The sequence below is a fragment of the Coregonus clupeaformis genome, chromosome 9, assembly GCF_020615455.1.
Source record: "Coregonus clupeaformis isolate EN_2021a chromosome 9, ASM2061545v1, whole genome shotgun sequence".
In the NCBI taxonomy this organism is placed as follows: domain Eukaryota; kingdom Metazoa; phylum Chordata; class Actinopteri; order Salmoniformes; family Salmonidae; genus Coregonus; species Coregonus clupeaformis.
Window position 1 is genome coordinate 29,237,370 of NC_059200.1, and position 16,017 is coordinate 29,253,386.

Below are 16,017 nucleotides of genomic sequence, written 5' to 3' on the forward strand. Positions count from 1 at the left end.
TTTTGGTGCATTTCTTGTCCTTACCTGCTAGGGGATTCAAAACCTTGTGAATATTTGTACATCACACACAGTAGCGAACACTGTCACTGTGTTTACATGTATGTTTATTATAATGCTGCCAGATCTCAAAGATGTCACTTGTAGGCAGCTATATGATGTCAGTTATAGCTATGAGCACTCAATGGAATCCTGGATCTTTGTATTTTGGAATGCTGACCTTTTTATTTTGGTAATTACAATAAAATTATTTAGTAGATTTAATAAAATACTGTATCATAAAAGAATAAGCAGAGATCCTGTTTTTTTTTTAACACTGCTGTATCCGACCGGTTCCCTCAATAATAATAATAATAATAATAATATGCCATTTAGCAGACGCTTTTATCCAAAGCGACTTACAGTCATGCGTGCATACATTTTTGTGTATGGGTGGTCCCGGGGATCGAACCCACTACCTTGGCGTTACAAGCGCCGTGCTCTCAATCACTTGTTTATCCCCGGTTAAATGAATGCTATGTTGACAAAATGGCAAACTATTCCAAATGTTGATGTTTAAGGTCTTTATTTCAGAATGTAAAAACCGTTAATAGATATTCCAACGTATGACATACTTTAAACATATTTCACAAATGTTTTGTTTACATATTGCACAGAATGCTTATAAACATGACCAAAAAGATAAATTAAGACGATCGTGGAAACATATGACCAAAAATAGAGAGCTCAGTATTTAGGATGAGTTTTTAGTAACTCAAAAGTCAAACAGTTCTCTATACAGTATATACAGTTGAACCAATGGCATACTAGTACTAAAATATTTCCCAACTGCACAGGGAAGACATGGTTGGTAGTTAGGCCTGTCCTCATACAAAAAAAAGTATATTTATATACGTTAGGACCCCCCAGTAGCCATACTTTTGTCATTTCCTGTAATTAACACGAGTTAAAAACAAACTGGGTAACTGTTAAAAACAAACTGGGTAAAAGTCAGTGTCTCTGACGGGTAACTAACTACATTCCTTATATTACACCGGTAGTAAGTAGTGGCTTTATTTGTGTATGCAGGTTATTATTAGACCATATACATACTGTACTGTTTTTGCTGAATATAATGAAGTGTCTGGTTAAAGATATTCTCCAGTACTTTTGTATACTTTTTAGCCAGTAGTTCTGAAAGTAGCGCTCATGAGCCAAAACTGGTCCCAGAAAATTGCGTACTACATCACGTGAAGATATGTGCACCACGTCATTGCTCTCTCGCTCTACTGTGTGTGCATCTTGCTAGCTGTCACTCAAGTATTTCACGGTTAAGTCTACACCCATTGTATTCGGCGCACGTGACAAATACAATTTGATGGCGAGGGGCTGAAGCTCATTGGCTGAAACTCGAATTGCTAGGGGGCTGGCCCACATGGGGGAAAATGGCGGAGCCTACAGGTTCCAGTAAACAGTTATTTTCAAACGAGCGATTTTGTGGCTAACAGGAATTCTGTTAATACAGTGAGGGAAAAAAGTATTTGATCCCCTGCTGATTTTGTACGTTTGCCCACTGATAAAGAAATGATCAGTCTATCATTTTAATGGTAGGTTTATTTGAACAGTGAGAGACAGAATAACAACAACAAAATCCAGAAAAACGCATGTAAAAAATGTTATAAATTTATTTGCATTTTAATGAGGGAAATAAGTATTTGACCCCCTCTCAATCAGAAAGATTTCTGGCTCCCAGGTGTCTTTTATACAGGTAACGAGCTGAGATTAGGAGCACACTCTTAAAGGAAGTGCTCCTAATCTCAGTTTGTTACCGGTATAAAAGACACCTGTCCACAGAAGCAATCAATCAATCAGATTCCAAACTCTCCACCATGGCCAAGACCAAAGAGCTCTCCAAGGATGTCAGGGACAAGATTGTAGACCTACACAAGGCTGGAATGGGCTACAAGACCATCGCCAAGCAGCTTGGTGAGAAGGTGACAACAGTTGGTGTGATTATTCGCAAATGGAAGAAACACAAAATAACTGTCAATCTCCCTTGGCCTGGGGCTCCATGCAAGATCTCACCTCGTGGAGTTGCAATGATCATGAGAACGGTGAGGAGTCAGCCCAGAACTACACAGGAGGATCTTGTCAATGATCTCAAGGCAGCTAGGACCATAGTCACCAAGAAAACAATTGGTAACACACTACGCCGTGAATGACTGAAATCCTGCAGCAAGGTCCCCCTGCTCAAGAAAGCACATATACAGGGCCATCTGAAGTTTGCCAATGAACATCTGAATGATTCAGAGGAGAACTGGGTGAAAGTGTTGTGGTCAGATGAGACCAAAATCGAGCTCTTTGGCATCAACTCAACTCGCCGTGTTTGGAGGAGGAGGAAGGCTGCCTATGACCCCAAGAACACCTTCCCCACCGTCAAACATGGAGGTGGAAACATTATGCTTTGGGGGTGTTTTTCTGCTAAGGGGACAGGACAACTTCACCGCATCAAAGGGACGATGGACGGGGCCATGTACCGTCAAATCTTGGGTGAGAACCTCCTTCCCTCAGCCAGGGCATTGAAAATGGGTCGTGGATGGGTATTCCAGCATGACAATGACCCAAAACACACGGCCAAGGCAACAAAGGAGTGGCTCAAGAAGAAGCACATTAAGGTCCTGGAGTGGCCTAGCCAGTCTCCAGACCTTAATCCCATAGAAAATCTGTGGAGGGAGCTGAAGGTTCGAGTTGCCAAACGTCAGCCTTGAAACTTTAATGACTTGGAGAAGATCTGCAAAGAGGCCTGGAACAAAATCCCTCCTGAGATGTGTGCAAACCTTGTGGCCAACTACAAGAAACGTCTGACCTCTGTGATTGCCAACAAGGGTTTTGTCACCAAGTACTAAGTCATGTTTTACAGAGGGGTCAAATACTTATTTCCCTCATTAAAATGCAAATCAATTTATAACATTTTTGACATGCGTTTTTCTGGATTTCTTTGTTGTTATTCTGTCTCTCACTGTTCAAATAAACCTACCATTAAAATTATAGACTGATCATTTCTTTGTCAGTGGGCAAACGTACAAAATCAGCAGGGGATCAAATACTTTTTTTCCCTCACTGTAGATTATGCATGTATGAACGGCATTGACACATCCAGCTGAAAGTGGGAGGGTTTAAAAAAAGACTTACTAGTCGCCAAAGTTCCGGAGCGTGTCTTTAAAACCAGCATCTAAAGATATGAGAATCCCTTGTAAAAAATAAAAATAAAAAAAACAACTGGATGGTAATGTCACCAGCCTAGTATATGGAGACCGACAGATTCTTGGTATGCTTGATGCTTCCTCTAGCAAACGGTCACTGGTGCCAACTCACACTGGCTTGATAAACCTTGGAAAGTACAATAATATAAAAAAATTGTCAAACAGTGGAAATCGATTTTTCTAGATATTTAGAAATTGAAGTGGAGTAAAACAAATATCAAATGGAACAGCAGCACTTAAATAAATAAAATATAAAACACATGCAGAGAACAAGCTACTGCTCTATTGGCATACATCTTCAGAGAAGGTTTGAGTCTAAATAATAAAAAAAGGAACAGTGAGGCAGATTGAATAGTGTCAATCAAAATGGTACATGTAAATCAGTGCATTCAATACTGCACAAAAGTATGAAACACTTTGATTAAAATGAAAAAAAAATGTTCTGTATAATGCATAAACGGTGCATTGCAACAAAAGTACATAATGAACCAAATGAGAAAAACATGACCATTGTGTACATCAGGGGTGGCCAATCATTTTGGCTCGAGGGCCACATCAGCGTTTAAAAATTCAACTTTGGGCCACACAGATTAATTTTTTCGGACCGATTTGTTCGTCAAAAGCAATTTAGAGGCCAGAAAAAAAGGCAGTTATTTTAAAATATATAGGTCCATTATAATTTCTACATACTTTCTATCTAGTTTTAGATTTTCAAGAGTGGCCTGGAGTGTCTTTTTAACCCAAAATAATAATTCTTCATGGAAAGAGAACACCTGCTCTTTCCATGACAGACTGACCAGGTGAAAGCTATGGTCCCTTATTGATGTCACCTGTTAAATCCACTTCAATCAGTGTTGATGAAAGGGAGGAGCCAGGTTAAAGAAGGATTTCTAAGCCTTGCGACAACTGAGACATGGATTGTGTATGTGTGCCATTCAGAGGGTGAATTGGCAAGAGAAAATATGTAAGTGCCTTTGAACGGGGTATGGTAGTAGGTGCCAGGCACACAGGTTTGAGTGTGTCAAGAACTGCAACGCTGCTGGGTTTTTCACGCTCAACAATTTCCCATGTGTATCAAGAATGGTCCACCACCTAAAGGACATCCAGCCAACTTGACAGAACTGTAAGAAGCATTGGAGTCAACATGGGCCAGCATCCCTATGGAACTCTTGACACCTTGCAGAGTCCATGCCCCGATGAATTGAGGCTGTTCTGAGGGCAAAAGGGTTGCAACTCAATATTAGGAAGGTGTTCCTAATGTTTTATTCACTCAGTGTATATATTTGTTTTTACTCAAACCTCTCCGGATCCTTGGCCCACCCCGGTGTACATTCACTGCATGTTCATTTGCAGAAAGAACCAAAAAAATACTTCAATATCTTAGCAAAGACAAACGAAAATAAATGTATTTCCAGTAAAGCCGAGAGTCCTGTTGAAAATCCTGTTTTGGAAAACATTCTTGCTTCGGCAGCACAAGAGCCATTCAATGAGTACCAGGGCAACAGTCACTTTAAAATGTCTTATGCCATTTCCAATGTGGGTTGTACAACACTTTCTCCATGGCGATAACGCCACCCTTGCCAGTTCCTTATTCTAACGAGTGTCCTAGCTAGCCAGTGCATACAGTGCAGTCTTCGTCCACCTGCTGTTTGTCCACTAGCTGAGTTTCTGCAGTAGTTTCTCCTCTACTAGTCCAAACTGTACACTCACTGACATCTCAGCAATGAACTGCTCGCAGCCCTCTTTGGTCACCTGCTTGCAGTAGCGCAAGTCAATATGACAGATGCTTCCACAGCGCTTGAAGTAGGTCAGCGACTGGTCCGTGACTCTGTTGCACACTGCAGAGATTAGGGAAGGAGGAGGAACATACAGTATGAGGTTGATGTAATATGAGACCATTCATCATCTTCAGTTAATACACAGACAGATAGGCGCCTCCTATATACTTGATCATACCAGTCATTTGTTTTCTAGGATAAAGGCTCCAACCAAAACCTCACCATAGTCATGAGCATATCGAGTACAGTCAATAGGTGACAGCTTCCCCCATTAACAAGCTTTCATTGGGTTCCATCAGTGAGTGACTGACAGTGGATATTAAGACATCAGTGATGCCAGAGAGCTCATTAGTCTGCCTGCCACACGGTTCCCCCTGTCTGTCTGTCCCACATTGACCCAACCTTTAACAGCACTACTCAGGGAGAGGAGAACCATGGGGGTACTTCAGTTATGGTGTTTGGAATGGAGCCTAGTTTTACTCCACACCATGGCTCCAACTGTGCATAGACACAATTAAAGCTATTTATACTTTATACTGGCATCCATGGGGTCTTTATATGACTTTATGAGGCGTACATTCATCTCAGTAGGGAACATTTGTCGTCATTCATTCCTAACATCAAGGCGGTGACCCGATCCTGTAGGTTCATGCTCTACAACATTTGGAGAGTACGACCCTGCCTTACACAGGAAGCGGCACAGGTCCTAATCCAGGCACTTGTCATCTCCCGTCTGGATTACTGCAACTCGCTGTTGGCTGGGCTCCCTGCCTGTGCCATTAAACCCCTACAACTCATCCAGAATGCCGCAGCCCGTCTGGTGTTCAACCTTCCCAAGTTCTCTCACGTCACCCCGCTCCTCCGCACACTCCACTGGCTTCCAGTTGAAGCTCGCATCTGCTACAAGACCATGGTGCTTGCCTACGGAGCTGTGAGGGGTACGGCACCTCCGTACCTTCAGGCTCTGATCAGTCCCTACACCCAAACGAGGGCACTGCGTTCATCCACCTCTGGCCTGCTGGCTCCCCTATCTCTGCGGAAGCATAGTTCCCGCTCAGCCCAGTCAAAACTGTACGCTGCTCTGGCACCCCAATGGTGGAACAAGCTCCCTCACGACGCCAGGACAGCGGAGTCACTCACCACCTTCCGGAGACATTTGAAACCCCACCTCTTTAAGGAATACCTGGGATAGGATAAAGTAATCCTTCTACCCCCCCACCCACCCTTTACTCCAACCCCCCCCCCCAAAAAAATTGTTTGTAAATGTAAATGTAATTCAATAAGACCTATGAAGCAAATAATTAATGTTACAATGAGCAGACAATAGCCATGTCTGAATTCTCACCGGTATGTTCTAAATAGTGAATAGTACTGTTAGCAGTGAATACATTCTGACATAGCCAATGTCTATAGTGATAGTAGATATTGTGACATGGCCTTGTATGCTCCTACCGGAGAGGTTGACGTCAGTGAGCGAGTCTCTGGTGGAGGTCCCTGCAGCGGTCAGGATGTTGACTGACTGGTCAGTGACGTGGTTGCAGTAGCTCAGGTCCAGTCTGGTCAGCTGGGGCATGTATCGGATGAGGAGGCGCAGGGAGGTGTCCGTGATGTCCAGCCCGGCCAGACGCAGGTCCATCACGTTTCGCAGTTTACTCCTGTTGTCCAGCTGACCTAGGGAGGGAGAGAGAGACAAAGATTGAATGCATGTCAAGTTATTTTTTAAACCTTTCTTACTTCTACTAGGAGCAGAATCGAATGCAAGCGTTTCCAGCTGTGTGGCCTATAAAGACCGACACAAAGGGTCACCAAAGAGCACACTCAAGACCTGACATGGATGGGCTGCAGCAGCCTGACTGGACTGCAAAACAGATTGATATACTGCTCAATACTTCACACCACATGTCCAAATGGTCACTAACACAGTGCAGGATGGCGAGAACCTACCTGGTCTGTTGTCTGTGGGGGGTGAGAGCAGATCCCTCATCTGGGCGTCTTTGAGCCCCTCTACCCACTGGACATCCAGGGTGCGCAGCAGCGGGCAGCTGGCAGTGCAGAGGGCAGACACAGCCACCCAGGAGCAACCTGAGAGCAGCAGCATCCGCAGACCTGCAGGAACAACAAAACTCAACGACATCACTCACACTCTCTCTCAATTCCTACTAAACACACCCTAGCACTGTCAAAATGACAGAAACCAAACGCTATATTCATATTACAGAATTGGTGCTGCCTCCCTCGGACTAAGTCAGTCCTAACTAAGTAACTCGAAAACGTGTAACATTATCTGCTGCCCCTTTCAATCCTTTGAGGGGAAAAACAATCTTAATAGTCTCCAACAGTTCATTAACCTGAGGGTGCAAAAACAAGCAAACAAAAACCATCACTATGCAAATGTATTACAGTCGCTGCATAATTAATCCTGAGAAGAAACCGATAAGAAACAAAACAAATCCTCAGAAACACTCAGGAACCCCTGGGGATACAATTATTATGGAGCAGAGTCACAGACATAATGCAGCATTCTCTGAAACTTCCAGCTCACCCAACCAAGGAAACAAAGAGAGTGTTACATTATCCCCAAACTAGTCACATTAAATACGTTCTTATCAATGCTCTCAGTACAGAGAAGCCCAGTAACAGGCTGCAGTGGTGACACCAGGTTTGCAGTGTGTACCCAGAGCCATGGACAGAGACACAGTATAATGGCTCGGTGTATACTGTACATACCTATACAGTTCAGACCGTTCTATTATAAAGGCACAGAGGGATATGCACATTGCCTCAGTTACAACACTGCTGGCTGGTGTTTACCTGGCAGCCTGTTGATGAGCCAGCTGAGTTGCTTCTTGGAGATGTTGGTCCAGCTGAGGTCCAGAGCCACAGGCTGTCTGCGGATGATGCCACTCAGCATTAGGGGAGTGATGGATTTACAGCGGTTCAGATCGATCCGCGTCCACAGTCTCTTATCACAGCACCTGCGGAGGCAGGGACGAAGGTAACTACATGATCACACAGCCACCATAGCTACAACTGTGGAAAGACTACACTGAGGTGAGAGCTCTAGGCAAGCTACGAGCCTTACAGCTTAGTGTTCATACTGTCTTTCCAATGAACAAGGACCACTTTGAAAAACACAACCCACTATTCACAAGACTGATTTGTCCAACTTGGTATCAAACCCTTTGGTCTATCAGGCCGTGTCTAGACTTGACAGTTCATGCAGCTTTAGTATTCTGATAATGGAGTTCTGATCATGGAATTCCGAACACGTCATTAGTCTACATTTACATTTAAATGTGTCCACCATGTACACATTGTGTCCGTTCCCACACTATAATCAAATGCCAGAATGCATTCTACAAACGGTGGAATATCAAAATATGATAATAACAACAACTAATGGCAGTAGCTAACTACTGTAGCTAACTACTGTAGCTAAGTAGCCAGCTAACCTCTGTAGCTAGCAAGCAATGCTGAAGGGATTGCATAACACTAACCAAACAAAAGCATTTGAGGCCAGCAAACACGATCCCCACACGCAAGGAACGTATTTGAAAAAGTGCCTCTTGGTCCCAAAACACAAGTTGGGTGCCTGATCGCATTCAGACTAGACCCATCTTTTCAATGCAATCTTTGTATTCTGATAGCAGAAGTCGCATGTAAGTGTCAAGTGTAGACATGACCTCCGATAGCTACAGCTCACCATCTGTTCCAGGTCTTGCAGACGCGCATGCAGACACACAGGTCTCTGTGTGCGAGGTGGCTGAACACGACCATCCACAACTCCCTGCGCATCACGTGGGCCTGTCCGTCATCCAGGGGAAGTCTGTCTGGCGGGGGGCTGATGGGAGGCGGCCGGATCACGTGACGCTCCATCTGTACACACTTGGGCGGTGAGCGGCAGGGAGGGGGGCGTGGGCAAATGGGCGTGATCGGAGGGCTGCGGTTCCACCCCAGGGGCGAGAGCTGGCGGGGTGTCCCGTTCACCTCCCGCCCCCTGGGGTGGAGCCAGTCTCCGAGGTCACTGCTGCCGTTGTCGAGTGGCCGCTTGGGCTTAGGCTCCTCCCCATCACTCTCAGGCTCGGTCTTCATTGGCCTGTGGTTCTGATTGGCCAAGCAGTCCTCGGTCTTCAATGGTCGACGGTTGTGATTGGATAGGCCATCCTCAGTCTTAATTGGCCTGCGGTTATGATTGGTGGGGGAGTCCTCTGTTTTTAGTGGTCTGCGGTTCTGATTGGTCGAGGAGTCCTCAGTCTTCAGTGGTCGACGGTTGTTATTGGTTGGGCTGTTCTCCTTCTTCAGTGGTCTGCGGTTCTGATTGGCCAAGCAGTCCTCTGTCTTCTGGATCTCCTGGTTGAGCTCTTTGCTCAGCTCCTTGCTCAGCTCTTTGTTGGGGAGGCGGCGTCGCTGGTGTGCCTTCAGCTGGCCAAGTGTCTTCTCTGGGGCATCACCCCCCTCACTGCTGGGCCCTGCCCGGGGAGAGCTGGAGCAGGACTGGTCACTCTCTCTGGCTGCAGACGTCCGTAGCAGTGGACTCAGCATAGTCTTTACTTTACCGTCTTTCCTGTCCTCTACACCACCATCTTTCTCCTCTTCTTCCTCCTCCTTATCTTCATCCTCTTCTTCTCTTTTCCCTTTAGCTGCAACCCTGTCCCCTGTGTATCTGTCCTCCTCTTCATGGTCTTCGTCCTCATCAACTCTCTCTTGCTTGATGGGCCGTAACAGCTTGGGAGTGAAGGTGTCATCAGGTTTTGGGGGCTTCTTCTGTAAGGGAACATGGGGAGTATATGAATTACTCTGACATTCATTTGTTACAGTTTGAATTTGCATTTTTATAAGATCTTATTTATCATATATCTTTCTCCAAATAGTTTTATAAGATCTTATTTATCAAATATTTTTCTCAAAATAGTGTTTGACAAGTAAGTGGACTACGATTCTCAAATCAAAAGGGTTACTGTTTGGTAATAGAATCTTGACAAAATAAACTCTGGGCCTTATCTAATCGGTTTCTTATCAAATCAAGAGGAATGCTCAGTACAGACAGACACTTCAATATAAACTGAATTATCCATGGTCAGCCTAAAGCCTGTTGGATAAATTACCTTTTTCTTGACAACAGGAGGCTCGTCCTCATCTTTAATGTCGAACAGCTTCCTCTTCTTCCTCAGAGGGTTGTCCTCAGGCCTGGGTCGAGGATGGGGTAGCCCGCCCAGAGACAACATGGGAGAACGTTTCTTCAGAGGAGGATATTCCTCTGCTTTCCTCTTGGGGGTGTCATCACGCTCTGCCTTCCTCTTCACTGCAGTGGGTGACGTTGGCACACTGGGCGGGTCGGACTCTTCCTTGATGTCACGGTTCAATCGCGAGTCCTTCAGTAGCGACCCGGGAAGGTTGGACGCGTACTTGAACCCTGGTCCTCTTTTTTGCTTGACAGCCAAAAGGGAAGAAACAAGGGAAGACAACTTTATACCTTTTGCCTATTTGTTTTCTGGACACTTAATTCAAAATAATTTTTACAATAAATTTGATTTATTGAACAGTGCAGAGCCTAGATATTCTGCCAAGAACATTCATTTCCACACCCACGTAGATGCTTACTTTCCCGGTCTTCCCTGCATGGTTGCATTTTGGACACTCCCAGCAGTTTGGCAACTCTTCATTTACAACTCCACCAGAATTTTTAACCTGAACAAGACAGCACAGGTAGTGAGTGGGTGAAGGCGATAGTAAGCACAAGTAAAAGTGATACAGTTTGAAGCAAAGCTATCATTTATCATTTGCAGCATAAATACTTTATAGCAGGGGTAGGCAACTAGATTAATCTGCGGGTCGAATTTGTCGGAGCGGATGGTCGGGGGGGGGTCGGAACATAATTATAATTTGTACACTGCAAATTGACCACAACTTAGCCCCCCAATTTTTTAGCTGCGAGCAGCATTGAATGGGGTTCACAGGATGACAAACTACTGTATCTTCCTTCATGTGTACAAAATACAAAATCATTAGCGTTACATATGCAAAGTAGTTAACATACAGTGAGGGAAAAAAGTATTTGATCCCCTGCTGATTTTGTACGTTTGCCCACTGACAAAGAAATTATTAGTCTATAATTTTAATGGTAGGTTTATTTGAACAGTGAGAGACAGAATAACAACAACAAAATCCAGAAAAACAAATGTCAGAAATGTTATAAATTGATTTGCATTTTAATGAGGGAAATAAGTATTTGACCCCCTCTCAATCAGAAAGATTTCTGGCTCCCAGGTGTCTTTTATACAGGTAACGAGCTGAGATTAGGAGCACACTCTTAAAGGGAGTGCTCCTAATCTCAGCTTGTTACCTGTATAAAAGACACCTGTCCACAGAAGCAATCAATCAATCAGATTCCAAACTCTCCACCATGGCCAAGACCAAAGAGCTCTCCAAGGATGTCAGGGACAAGATTGTAGACCTACACAAGACTGGAATGGGCTACAAGACCATCGCCAAGCAGCTTGGTGAGAAGGTGACAACAGTTGGTGCGATTATTCGCAAATGGAAGAAACACAAAAGAACTGTCAATCTCCCTCGGCCTGGGGCTCCATGCAAGATCTCACCACGTGGAGTTGCAATGATCATGAGAACGGTGAGGAATCAGCCCAGAACTACACGGGAGGATCTTGTCAATGATCTCAAGGCAGCTGGGACCATAGTCACCAAGAAAACAATTGGTAACACACTACGCCGTGAATGACTGAAATCCTGCAGCAAGGTCCCCCTGCTCAAGAAAGCACATATACAGGCCCGTCTGAAGTTAGCCAATGAACATCTGAATGATTCAGAGGAGAACTGGGTGAAAGTGTTGTGGTCAGATGAGACCAAAATCGAGCTCTTTGGCATCAACTCAACTCGCAGTGTTTGGAGGAGGAGGAATGCTGCTTATGACCCCAAGAACACCATCCCCATCGTCAAACATGGAGGTGGAAACATTATGCTTTGGGGGTGTTTTTCTGCTAAGGGGACAGGACAACTTCACCGCATCAAAGGGACGATGGACGGGGCCATGTACCGTCAAATCTTGGGTGAGAACCTCCTTCCCTCAGCCAGGGCATTGAAAATGGGTCGTGGATGGGTATTCCAGCATGACAATGACCCAAAACACAAGGCCAAGGCAACAAAGGAGTGGCTTAAGAACAAGCACATTAAGGTCCTGGAGTGGCCTAGCCAGTATCCAGACCTTAATCCCATAGAAAATCTGTGGAGGGAGCTGAAGGTTCGAGTTGCCAAACGTCAATCTCGAAACTTTAATGACTTGGAGAAGATCTGCAAAGAGGAGTGGGACAAAATCCCTCCTGAGATGTGTACAAACCTGGTGGCCAACTACAAGAAACGTCTGACCTCTGTGATTGCCAACAAGGGTTTTGCCACCAAGTACTAAGTCATGTTTTGCAGAGGGGTCAAATACTTATTTCTCTCATTAAAATGCAAATCAATTTATAACATTTCTGACATGAGTTTTTCTGGATTTTATTGTTGTTATTCTGTCTCTCACTGTTCAAATAAACATACCATTAAAATTATAGACTGATCATTTCTTTGTCAGTGGGCAAACGTACAAAATCAGCAGGGGATCAAATACTTTTTTCCCTCACTGTATGTGCTAATATGCATCTACTGGCCAACATTGATTGCATAAAGGTTATTTTCTTAAACTCTTTAGGGACCATTGTGATGAGTCCAACAACCAAATTTGGAGTGAATCTAACTTTTAGTCCATGAGAAGATTTTTTATGATTATTTTAAGCAGTAGCGTTACATAGTCAAAAAAGTGAATCGTTAATAGTTTCCTTATTTGTTAAGATATCAATGCCAAACTTAACATGGTTCATCAATGTAATGTCTTTGATGACGTTACATTGGATTTACAAAGTGGATTTACAAAAGGATTTAAATTGACACATGAAATCTGATTTCCTGATTTATCAATAACTCAGCCATCTCTTAACTAATCCATTAGCTTTTCTCAAACTAAGGTAAGAGATGTACCATGGGCCTACATGCCGACTTATGGTTCATGAGAATACGTTTTTCCAAAAGGTTTTCCAAAATGTCAAGATGGAGGAAAATCTATCCTGATGGACCTTATCGGTCCTTGAGGCAAATGTATTCAACGTGAGTAAAGACACATACAGTGCATTCGGAAAGTATTCAAACCCCTTGACTTTTTCCACATGTTGTTACATTACAGCCTTATTCTAAAATGGCTTAAATTGTATTTTTTTCCTTATCAATCTACACACAATACTCGATAATGTCAAGCCCAAAATAGATTTGTAGAATCTTTGCAAATGTATTAAAAATAAAAACAGAAATACCTTATTTATATAAGTATTCAGACCCTTTGCTATGAGACTCGAAATTGAGCTCAGGTGCATCCTGTTCCCATTGATCATCCTTGAGATGTTTCTACAACTTGCCAAGAAACTGAAGATCTCGTACAACGCTGTGTACTACTCCCTTCACAGAAGGTCAGCATCCCGGAGTCGCCTCTTCACTGTTGACGTTGAGACTGGTGTTTTGCGGGTACTATTTAATGAAGCTGCCAGTTGAGGACCTGTGAGGCGACTGTTTCTCAAACTAGACACTATTGTATTTGTCCTCTTGCTCTGTTCTGCACCGGGGCCTCCCACTCCTCTTTCTATTCTGGTTAGAGCCAGTTTGCGCTGTTCTGTGAAGGGAGTAGTACACAGTGTTGTACGAGATCTTTAGTTTCTTGGCAATTTCTCGCATGGAATAGCCTTCATTTCTCAGAACAAGAATAGCCATTGGAACACAGGACTGATGGTTGCTGATAATGGGCCTATGTAGATATTCCATTAAAAATCAGCCGTTTCCAGCTACAATAGCCATTTACAACATTAACAATGTCTACACTGTATTTCTGATCAATTTGATGTTATTTTAAATGGACAAAAAATTGGCTTTTCTTTCGAAAACAAGGACATTTCTAAGTGACCCCAAACTTTTGAACGGTAGTGTATGTAAATGTAATATTTCAGTTTTTTATTTGTAATAAATTAGCAAACATTTCTAGAAACCTGTTTTTGCTTTGTCATTATGGGGTATTGTATGTAGATTGAAAACCCCCCCAAAAAAACAGTTTTAGAATAAGGCTGTAAAGTAACAAAATGTGGAAAAAGTCAAGGGGTCTGAATACTTTCCGAATGCACAGGTTCAAGTCTCTAAGTCAAACGGAGCAGCGGATATCGGGGTGTAAGTGAGACTGCTTATAACTGTGCCACCCAATCGGTGCCATTCTACTCATGGCCTCTTGTTTCTGTGTGCCAAATTAGAAAAAAAAGTTACTAATCTATGCTCAAGTTATTTGACCATGTCATGAAAAATATATATAATCTAAGAATAACAATAGGTTTCACAGCTTTGCTGTGAACCCCTAATAACAATAATTTCATACCATGATTACACGTATGTCAGTTTATTTTTATTTGTGGGAATACTTGGGAACAGATTTCCTAAATTAAACTCATTTTTTGGTGAATTCCTGATGACTTTACATTCTTTTTTGACCAAAAACATAAATCCTAAAAAATTGTAATATTTTTTTGGGGGGGTGGGGACAAAACCAAACCACTCTCGGTCGCCTGTTGCCGACCTCTGTTCTATAGGAGGAAGGGCAACCATAAACAAATACACTGCAGTAATGTAAGTGCTCACATTGAATCAAATCAGACAGATATAAGATGCTCAGTAACAGCATAATGTATTGAGCAGTTTACCTTGAGGCAGAGTGGATGGACTATCTCATTGCAGATGGAGCACTCCATGAGCATGAGGTTAAACTTGTCCTCCTCTTCCTCCACCGTGTCCTCCTTCCCTGCCTCCCCACACACCAGACACACTGCGGTGTGGGGCAGGACAGGCTGGAGACAACACAAACACTACATTAGCATATTATAAATCATAATCATATTATATGCCATTTAGCAGACGCTTTTATCCAAAGCGACTTACAGTCATGCGTGCATACATTTTTACGTATGGGTGGTCCCGGGGATCGAACCCACTACCCGGGCGTTACAAGCGCCATGCTCTACCAATTGAGCTACAGAGGACCACAAACTCACTCTCTATACATAGTCACCAGATAAAATGTCCACACACAAACAAAGAATGTCCAAATACTCTGCAGGTTAGTTTTAGTTTAAGATTAATAGGAGACCTACCGCGATACACTGCCTCATGATGCAGGATTGTTTCATACGACCCGGCCCTCCAAACTTCTTCATGTCTTTACAGAAGTGGCATTCTCCACACTCTGTCCTCAGGCACGCCTCACACTTCCGACAGCGCGTCCTCCTCCGCCGGGCGCCAGACGTGCTCCGGCTGGCCGACAGCTTGACCGCCGCCACAGGAGACGAGGCCGCCATTTTGGGTTTGGGCCTGTTGGGAGGTCTCTGCTGCTGAAAGGAGAAGAGGGAGAGGTAGGAGAGTGAGGTGTCGTTATAGTACAACAACACAAAACGTGAAAGCAAGGTCTGATACAGAGACAGATGGATCTGGGCCTATATTCACAACGCGTCTCAGAGTAGGAGTGCTGATCTAGGATCAGGTCCATATACTCTTGTTCATTATGATCTAAAAGACTGACCTTAGATCAGCACTCCTACGCTGAGAGGCTTTGTAAATACGGGATCAGGTCTGCAGGGTGTTGCAGTATTTGCTATAATATTGACCCCTGAATTCGCAGCTGATTAGGGAAACCAGGTGAATTGACTCATCTAATCAATCCCAGCAGTTGACCAATTCAGTTCTGAGTCACAAGAAGCAGAGCCTTTATTATGACCTGTGATACCCAGTTCGCTGGTCTAACCATCTACTACGGAAAACACAGAACCATGGACCGCACTCAAGTGAGAACATGCAATTTTTCTAACTCAAATCATCTGTACTCGAACATCTTAGAAGCTTGGTTTGAAAGTGTTTCCATGTTTCCCTAG

The 16,017-nt window shown here is 43.7% G+C and overlaps 1 protein-coding gene across 2 annotated transcripts in view; it reads right to left on the reverse strand.

The window, feature by feature from the left end:
• Nucleotides 1–4,454: 4,454 nt before the first annotated feature.
• Nucleotides 4,455–16,017, reverse strand: part of LOC121573792 (lysine-specific demethylase 2B) — a 46,798-nt gene continuing 35,235 nt past the window's right edge. Inside the window, exons 13-21 of one of the 2 annotated variants that reach the window (XM_041886089.2) lie at nucleotides 15,244–15,480; nucleotides 14,797–14,940; nucleotides 10,619–10,705; nucleotides 10,123–10,446; nucleotides 8,721–9,781; nucleotides 7,829–7,992; nucleotides 6,962–7,123; nucleotides 6,470–6,688; nucleotides 4,455–5,077 (exon numbers count right to left, since the gene is read on the reverse strand). In XM_041886089.2, coding sequence (XP_041742023.1) covers nucleotides 4,896–5,077; nucleotides 6,470–6,688; nucleotides 6,962–7,123; nucleotides 7,829–7,992; nucleotides 8,721–9,781; nucleotides 10,123–10,446; nucleotides 10,619–10,705; nucleotides 14,797–14,940; nucleotides 15,244–15,480 — 2,580 coding nt within the window. In that variant the 3' untranslated portion in view covers nucleotides 4,455–4,895. Of the gene's footprint in view, nucleotides 5,078–6,469; nucleotides 6,689–6,961; nucleotides 7,124–7,828; nucleotides 7,993–8,720; nucleotides 9,782–10,122; nucleotides 10,456–10,618; nucleotides 10,706–14,796; nucleotides 14,941–15,243; nucleotides 15,481–16,017 lie in introns of both variants that reach the window. The other variant, XM_041886088.2, reaches the window with a different exon arrangement.